Source organism: Aythya fuligula, chromosome 7 (genome assembly GCF_009819795.1).
Source record: "Aythya fuligula isolate bAytFul2 chromosome 7, bAytFul2.pri, whole genome shotgun sequence".
Lineage (NCBI taxonomy): Eukaryota > Metazoa > Chordata > Aves > Anseriformes > Anatidae > Aythya > Aythya fuligula.
The window spans coordinates 27,166,812-27,176,125 of record NC_045565.1 but is presented as its reverse complement, the minus strand read 5'-3'; the positions used below and the strand labels follow the sequence as shown (position 1 = coordinate 27,176,125).

The 9,314-nt window shown below is 41.7% G+C and overlaps 1 protein-coding gene across 1 annotated transcript; it reads left to right on the top strand.

The window, feature by feature from the left end:
* The first annotated feature begins 281 nt into the window (after nucleotides 1–281).
* Nucleotides 282–9,314, top strand: SMNDC1 (survival motor neuron domain containing 1). Its single transcript, XM_032191598.1, has 6 exons — nucleotides 282–305; nucleotides 460–579; nucleotides 3,865–4,007; nucleotides 5,757–5,918; nucleotides 6,666–6,819; nucleotides 7,526–9,314. The coding sequence occupies exons 2-6, from the start codon at nucleotides 460–462 to the stop codon at nucleotides 7,661–7,663; spliced, it is 717 nt and encodes a 238-aa protein (XP_032047489.1). The 5' UTR covers nucleotides 282–305; the 3' UTR covers nucleotides 7,664–9,314.

The following is a 9,314-nucleotide window of genomic DNA, read 5'->3' as shown; positions in this document are numbered from 1 at the left end:
GCAGCCATGGCGGCCCCGAAATGGCGGCCGCCCTTCTGCGCATGCGCACCCCCGCCACCTGCGCACCCCCCGCCCCTCCCCTTCCTTCTCCTTCCCTCGCGCGGCACCGCTCACCCTCCCCCGCCACGTGACCTAACCCTCCGGGCGCGCTCCGCCAATCAGCGCCGCCCAGCGCCCGCACGTGATTGGCGGGGGAGCTCCCGCGAGCTCCGTTCTCCGCGCGGTTCCACTTCCGCTTCCGGTTCCGGCCCGGCACTCGGACGCGGAGGCGGCGGCGGCGGCCTCGGCCCCCCCGGCACGGCGAGGTGAGGGGGGGGGGGCAGGGCCTGGGCCTGGGCCTCGCGGGGAGACCCCGGGGGAGGCCCCGGGGGTGCTGGGGCCGGGAGCGGCCCCCCGTGGGTCGCGGCCGGGCCGTGCCGCTAACGTTTGTTCCTCCCCCGTTGGGCGCCTGCCCCGCAGATGTCGGAGGACCTGGCCAAGCAGCTGGCCAGCTACAAGGCGCAGCTGCAGCAGGTGGAGGCCGCGCTGTCGGGGAACGCGGAGAACGAGGACCTGCTGAAGCTGAAGAAGGACTTGCAGGTGAGGGCGGCGGCACCGGCTGGCCCGTTGGGGGCGGTGCCGCGGATAAAATGCGTTCCCCGTCGCTTCGCTGCTTCGTTTTTCCCATAATTTCACGTAATTGTAGCGTTAGGTGGGGGGGGAGCACCAACAAAGTTTGACCTAGTTACAGTCTGTGCTGCACGTTGCCCAAGAACACACAGGATTTTACATGGAAAACTTTTTTTTTGCCGGAAACCCCAGCTAGGGAAGGGTGAAAGGTATACCAGCGCTGTCACTGCTAGCTTTGTTTGCTTTTTTTTAAAAAAAATATATCAGAAAGATTAAACATAACTACTCACTTTTTTTGTGGGGGTGGTATATAATAGTAAATTATATAGTAACAGTAGTAACAGTAAATTAAAGAAATGGAAAAACCTCAGCTTGAGAGGCATATAATTCCTCAGATGAAATTATGCATTTGTTAAAGGGCACCATTACTTCTTGTCACTTTTACTATGCTGAATCCTAATGGGTGGGCTCAACCTGCTGCCTTTCCACTTAGCTTGGAGTTGTCAAATCATCAATCCAGAATCTGTTCCTTCATTGCCTGCATTTGCAATGATGCAAACTTCAGCGTATTTCAGTTTTTCTTATACATCTAAGGACCCATTGTGAAAGGGAAAAAAACGCCCTTAATTTGCTCCCTGTAGTTTTTTAAATGTTTGCCCATACTGCATTCCAGAGAGGTCAAAAACATTTCTGGTCCTTAGGCTGCTGTTCAGTGACAGGAAAACCACCACAGAATGTTAAACTGATAAGTGGTCTTTAAATTCTTGGGTATCTAAAGAGACATTGGCACGTGAGTGAGCAGCAGTACCGCTGAAAACTCACACGAGAGTGCAAGATGCTGCCTCCTTTCTGTTGTGCATTGCTCTAGCTCTCAAATTTTAAAATACATACAACTGTGCAGTGCGAAATTCAGTAACTGCTATTCCTGATGGAAATAACAGCAATGAAACAAAACTTCAACCAGAACACAAGGAGTGCCTCAAATCGACGACCTTTAGAGTTCCTTTTAAATTGTGAAGGCTTTGTGCCCGCAGGACACTTTATAGATCATCGTAATGTCCTTCGTTGTACGCTGTTAAAAGCGTGTGTATATTTTTGTATTTTTAAAATGCGCAGCATAACCCTTATGGGACGATATTTCCGATACCAACACGACCTTGGCTTTGATGTGCAGAGATCGTTGATGTGAAAGGAATACTTGCAACCTTTTTTGTACAAGCTTTCTGCACAGAATGGGGAAGATGTTTACGCTTTCATCCCCAAAAGGTTTGCTATCCATATGTTCCACCTTGCCAATGACACAGATAATGTTTTGCAGCCTTAATATATCACCCAAGCAATTGTAGAAATATTCAGGGCACTAAGGCATTCAACCTAAGTAGCTTTTCTTTGTTCAACAAAAATGTTACTATGTAATTGAAACATCTTTTTACATCATAAATAAGGGTGTGCTACTGTGTTTTGTATACTTCGCTTATTCCTGAGTAACAAAATTAAAACAAATACTGCAGGAAACTTAGCTTTTTACCTTTTGTTTCACTGAAGCGCTTCTTAGGGCGCTGTCCATGCAGCCAAGGACCACGCTTCACCCTTTGCATGCAGAGGAATTGACGGCAGCTGTCATCCCTGCAGTTAGGGACGGCATCCACAGGGTGTTGCGTGCTAGAGTATCAAGATCTCTCTGGGTTTTAGAGACCAGGTGGTGAGGAGAAATCCTGAGAAGCTCTTAACTAGCGTTCCTGCAGGTCACACTTTGTGTCACGGGGCCATGGCAGCAAGCCCTGTTGTTCAGCTCAGTTGTTCTACTTGATAAGCTGCTGCAGGAGTCTCTGCTGTCAGGAAACTTTCTTTGAATAAACTGTTCCCTTAGAGACTGTGTTAGAAATTGCATTGCAACTCACGAGATAACTCTATCTTGTGTGCTTAGCACTGTGTTTGTGGATATCGAATGAAAGCTTTTTGGTTTTCTTGTTTATTACCTGAGCTGGTCTTTTTAAGCCCACAGCTGCAGTGGGATGTGAAGCTGTGAGGAACGTTCAGGCTTTACAGAGCCTCAGTTGAATGTTGTTTGTCTGTAACTCCTTTAAATTAAATATTTCCTGCTAATTAGGAGGGTGACCGTGGGTCATACTGAGATACTCTTAAGAACTGTAGGTTTTTTTTGTGTGAACTGCAGAGTTGCCTGGTGTTACGCAAAAAGTTTGAATGTTGTTTTAGGTGCTGGCTCCTAAGTCTTTTATTTTTAATTCTAGACAAAATCAGTGGTACTGATCTTGGTGAATAAGAACCTAATATGGGCAGGAAGTTGAGGAGGGTAGCATGCTCCTGTCTGTGAATGAATAATATTTAAAGGAAATGGAGAAATTTGTTAAGTACTTAAAAGCATGTTTCTCTTGTTATTTGCCTCCCTGGATTAGCAGGGGAAGTCCTGGCCTGAAATCTTGAGGTCATGGATTTGGAGAAAAGTGAATGTTTAAATTAAAGTTACTTAAGGAAATCAATTTCCTAAGAATGCAGCTGAATGCTTTCTAGAAAAGAGAGGGCTTTACTGAGTGGCAGTCTTGGAAGACACTGGCACTGAGCATGTTAGTTTAGACAATGCAGGTATTTGAGGAAGCACTTTTCAGTTCATTCAAACTTAAAGATGTTGCATTATACTTGCAGCAGTTGTCTGTTTATAGGTTACTTCCTATAAAATAGTCAGCGAGTCCCAGCACAGAAGAAATGGAAGTAACTGCTGGCTAGATAGAGAATGGACGCATTACATACCTGACTTTCTGGCTGTCTTAGAGCACTGTCCTGCTGATTACTTGCTCTGCCACTCATGTGCTTTTTGGGCAGTAACCAACATCCCATGCAGCCACCTGTACAAAGAGCCACACCACTGATTTGTCTTAATTTTACTTCGCCTTGAGGCTGTCTAGCTGTGTCTTTATGCCTATGGATACGCAATTCCCCTAGAAATAAATCCTATAAAAATAGAAAGGGCAACTTTTTGGAAATTTTGTGGAAGGCATGGGGAACTTAACAGGGAGGACCATGGATCTTCTTATCTACATTGGCAATAAGTGAATTTAGTTAAATTATTTTATTTTATTTTTTTAAAAAAAAAAAAAAGCACCCCTCCTTGTTCCACTACATCAGCTATGAGTTTATCTCAGTAACTTCAGAAAAACAGAGCTGCAAGCTTGGGGTAAAAAAATCATGGTAAGAATTTTAAGATATTATTCGGTGTCTTATTTTTTTCTTTTATAGGAAGTCATAGAATTAACCAAAGATCTCCTTTCGACACAACCTTCAGAAACTCTTGCAAGTTCTGACAGTTCTGCTTCTGCTCTGCCCAGCCACTCCTGGAAGGTTGGGGACAGATGTATGGCAATATGGAGTGAAGATGGACAGTAAGTGTAGAAAACTTCTCTAACCGTTACGTGAAATAGTTCAATGGTAAGAGACTTTCATTCAGCTTGTACTGCCCTAGGGCGACTAAAAAACAAAAAGAAACTAGGAAGGAAATACAATATTAGCTATCATCGTACTCCCCTTATTAAAGGTCAGTATATTATGTAAAAAGACAAGAGCTGTGGGGTCATTTTCTAGAAATGCCCTGTTTGTCACTAACCTTGTAAAAGTAGAGCACCTTTGGTAAATTACCATTTGTTCAGGTAATAAATGGCAGACTTCCATGGATTAATCTTAGGGCAGCATTTCATAAAAGTTATATTAAATAATATTATATTAATATTATCATAATAATTGATCACTATCAAGAAAAATGCTTGTTGTATCTCAATTTATGTCAATAATGGGAAATTAATTTTTAACTGGAAATATTTTTTGACTATGAAATAACTGGCTATGTAATGTATTAATTGACCTTTGGAATGTAGTCTCCACTGCATTAGCCTTTGAAGTTCTGGGAACCAAATTAGTTCATTCTGACTTCTTAATTTTTAAAATAAACATTCCATAATTAGGAATGTGTTTTTTTAGTGTTTGTATTAACCACGCATTTTGGTGTAACTGTTAATACATCAGGTAGAAAACAAACCTAACGATTAACAGTTCTTCTGTCACAGATTTTTTTTTTTAATAATTAAAATGCCTTTACTTTAAGAATTTTAAAAGATAATGTTACACTGTGTGTGTTTGGTCACCACTGGGGCACTCTTCTTGCTCTGATACTGGGTTAGAGGATCAGAGCTCAGGGAAGAATGTGCTGGAGCGTCCACTGAAGCGGCAGGTGTTTGGGCAGCTCAGCATGCCAGTATTGGACGTCATTTGTATGACTGTCCTCTTACTTTATGCAGTTTGGGTTTCCCTGTATGGTGCAAGGCATTAACATTTAGCTCAGCTTAAGGAGTTGGCCCACTAAAATTATACAGACTCATTTAGTAGATATAAACTGGAATTCTGTCTATAGAACACCTCATTTCATTCCTCAGTTTGTCTGGCAGATTCAGTTTGTCTGAATCCAGACTCAAATTGTTTTAATGTTCTTGGAAACACATCACGCTTTCTCTCCTCTTTCCCACCGTGAGGTCAATTTGATTGACTAACACAGTTCATATGCATAAATTCAAAATGGACTGACTTCTGTTAAAATTTCAAAATTGCAATTTCAATTAAGAAAACTTAGAATGTTGTAAATATTGAAGAGGAAATAGTTTTGAATGCCTGAGTTTGTTTTTTTAATTCTTTTTTATATGGAGGAGACCGGAACCAAACCTTTGCTGCCATGAGCTGACAGTTCCTGAAACTTCCCAGTGAATTCCCTGAAAGCTGGGTTCTATGGGTGCTGGATCTTACTGGGGCTTTTTCCAGTCCCATGACCTGCCACTAGAAACAACTAGAAACAAAATCAGAATTTCTGATTAGATTGCCCACACATTAATCATTAGTCTTGCTAACTGTGAGACCATTGCTTCTCCCTGCCAAAGGTCAAATACAACCGAGCCCAGTCTTTGTACTTGTGTCCTTTTGACCTTAAGAAGGTGATCCCTCGGTTTGATTTGGGTATTGTCCCTGAGAAGGAAGGCTGATATTTGCAAGTTTTTTACTTAATGCCATTAGCTGGCTGACAGTGTAGGTGTTGAAGGGCTGAGTATTAAACCTTTACTCACATGCTTACAGCCATGATATCTTTACAGGTGTTATGAAGCTGAGATTGAAGAAATAGATGAGGAGAATGGAACAGCTGCAGTCACTTTTGCTGGATATGGCAATGCTGAAGTTACACCGCTGTTCAACCTCAAGCCTGTGGAAGAGGGAAGAAAAGCAAAAGAGGACAGTGGCAACAAACCTATGTCCAAGTAAGTAATACAGGCACAGGTCTGGAAGCTATTTTTTATTTTTTCACCCTCACAGCTAAGAAAATTGGCTGATGAAATAGAATGTCGTAGAATTTTTGTGTTTGGTATCTTCACATATTTGTGATGAAGGATTGTAAATGAGTCTGGCATATAATGTTTGCATACAATACAAGCTTGTGGCTTGTATTGTATGTGTTACGTATCCTGGTAAGATAACATGTTGTGCTCAGATCATGCTATTTATTGCAAGATACCAAGTATCTAAGTGGTAGACTAAAAAAATGGGGTACTTTTTGGTTGCCAGCAGAGAGCTTGCAGTTTTCAGCCCAGCTCCACAACAGGCAGCTCTCAGATATGTAACATGGCACACAACTGAGTGCACTTACCAGTACAAAGGACTTGTGCTCCTGCCCCTATCCCTGTGTTGGGATAGCTGTGTTGACCCCATCACTGGTTAGAGGAGCTTTAATTATACATACAAATTTATCCAAAATACACAAAGGAGTAATGCAATGCTTAAGCATGGGAAGATTGATTTAAAAAAAATATATATATATATATATATTTCCTCCCTCCCCCCATGAAGTAGAAAATATGTACATGGTTTACGTCATTTACTTACGGAAAAACTATTGTTTACGTGCCTCTCTTATAGAGGCTGTAGTTTCTTACAGGATACTCTATAAATACCAAGCAAAAGGCACAAACATTTATGTATTTATGTATTTTTTTTTCCATTTCTTCCAGAAAAGAGATGATAGCCCAGCAACGCGAGTATAAAAAGAAAAAAGCTTTGAAAAAAGCTCAGAGAATTAAAGAACTTGAACAGGAACGAGAGGACCAGAAAGTCAAGTGGCAACAGTTCAACAACAGAGCATATTCTAAAAACAAAAAAGGCCAGGTTTGTTCACGCTTCGTCTGTATGCGAATGTAACAGGCTATAGAATTCTGTGCATAACTGGGGGGAGAGGCGGCAGTGTTTTTTAAAGGTAACTTTACCTGTGGCATTTCCAAGTGTGCAGTTCAGTATTTTATATACTTCCAAAGCCTTTTCAAAGCCTGGTTTTGCACTTACCTTGGAGAACTGGGTAACCGCCCTCAGTTGCAAGGCACCGTTTGTTGGAGTTAAGCTTCTGAGGCCTGTCTAAACCACCAAGCCCGACTTCTTCTTGTCTTTATGATGTGGCAGGCACAGCACTAAGTAACTGCCATGGGCTAGTAAGCATGCTGCAAAAAAAGTTAGCATCTTAAAGCTTTACTTCATTTTTATCATTGCTGGACTAGGAAGAGCTGGACATCGTGCTTCAGGCTCCCTTGTGAGCAATTAACACAGATTATCTGGTGAGGAAGGTGACTTGTATTCGTTGTTGGTCTGACCTAGGCCAACAAAGTGCAAAAATCATGTCCAGTACATGCCAGCCAGGAAGCTCCCAGCTGTTGTCTCATCTGCTTACAATGTGCCACAGATGAGCCAACCTTTTTGAAAGCATGCTTGCCCCTAGAGTAAGGAGTTGAGGATTCTGAAAGACTTCAAATGGTAAAATTTCTGCATTTTTAGAAGCAAGTCAGACATTATTCAGAAAGGGTGTTTTCTGTTTTGTTTGCAGGTGAAGAGGAGTATTTTTGCTTCTCCAGAGAGCGTAACCGGCAAGGTTGGAGTTGGAACATGTGGAATTGCAGACAAACCTATGACACAGTATCAAGATACCTCTAAATATAATGTCAGGCATTTGATGCCTCAGTAACAGGGGAAAAAGGTGGAACTTCATCTCTGCAGGGCTTTACACTTATCTTTTTACCATTATATTTTTCTAAAAGTAAATTATTTGTTGGCACATAGAAAGTAGTCCATTTTGTCACCATCACTTTGGCTTCAGCTGATACGAGCCTTAAATTTCCAACTATTGATTTGATTTCCCCTAATCATTGACCTTTTGTAGCTGCATTAAAATACATTCTGCAGGTAAATGCTTTCATGCGCTGCTGCAACCTGTTACACAGAAAGCAGTAGTTCTCTGGAAGCTTGATCTCCAGAATCCTCCATTTGTAGTGGTGGTAAAGTTTTCTTTTATTTTTTTCCTGTCCTTCAGAAAAGTGGTGGTATAAAAATGGCACCGTAACAGCCTCCCTCATTTCTGTAGTCACAGTGCTGTCTGCTGGGCTCAGTGACGAGCCCAGCATTACAGAGCTGCTGCAGCGCTGTAGAGAGAGCCAGGCTCCATCGTAGCTTTTAAGTCACGTGGAATTGCTAAGGAAGTTCTGAATTGCTCCCTTACAAATCCAGTGAGGATCGATTTGTACAGCTGTGACTGAGGGCAGAACAGGGCCGATACATTCTTTATTACTGAGTACTATTCATGTGCTAGAAACAATAAATCTGACTTTAATTCCAGCCTAAATTTCCTGTACTGAAAGTTAAGTAGAGGAGATTTTTTTTTAAATACTCATCAAATTGTAACAGGAAGTTACTGAAATGTAACCAGAAAACTATAGGAAAAAGTGTTTAGACTGCAGTTTCAAGAATGGAACTGTACTTAAAGCGTGCCCCAGGGATTAGCGGTGAGAGAACTCTAGATGGTTGTGCTTTGGAAATGAATCATCACCTCCCCTCCTGTAGTTCTTAGAAACTAAAAGGTTCGATGGTCACAGACCTTGAACACACAGCAACACCTTGTGTCTGGGCTGCCTCCATCTAGAAGAGTAGAACTGAAGCATAGCAGGTATGAGTGCCTAGATCCCTCGTAGTTGTGAGTGAGTGAAGGTTAGTCTCAAGTTTCTGTCCGTAAATAACTGACTGGCCCTAGTGTTCATTGTAACTTCAGCTGTATTACAGTGCTGCTGAGCCCCTTCAATTTTATTCAGGAAACCACGTGTAAAAGCTCTTGCTTTTTTTTTTTTTTGTATCTTATGTGATTTGCTTTCCTCTGTTATTTGTCTCTCACTTACGGTAGTGGTGCCATCTCTGAATCCGTAATGTGGTTAAAGAAGTTAATGGGTAGCCCTGTATACAATGTAGATATTATTTTTGTAAAATCTAGGGCTGAGTTAATGGACAAGAGTACATCAGCCGTTTCCCCATTAACTAATTAAAGGGTGTGTCTTGTCCATTAACCCTGACCATTATTTCCCTGTATATTATGTTAATGTAGCTCATTTTGTAATTTGTTACCTAGATCAGGTCACGTCAGCGATTGTTGATGCACTGATTGGTGGAACTGTCCATCAGTTACCTGAGTCACAACTCAAGCTAAACTCTACAACTGGTAGTTTAGAATCCATACATAGAAAAAAGTTTTCCCTATAATGGGAGAAGGTGATTTTTATGAATACAAAGTGTGTTAATTTCAGTTTTGTATGTTTAACTTTTATTAAATAAAGTGTTTAAAATCTGCTGGA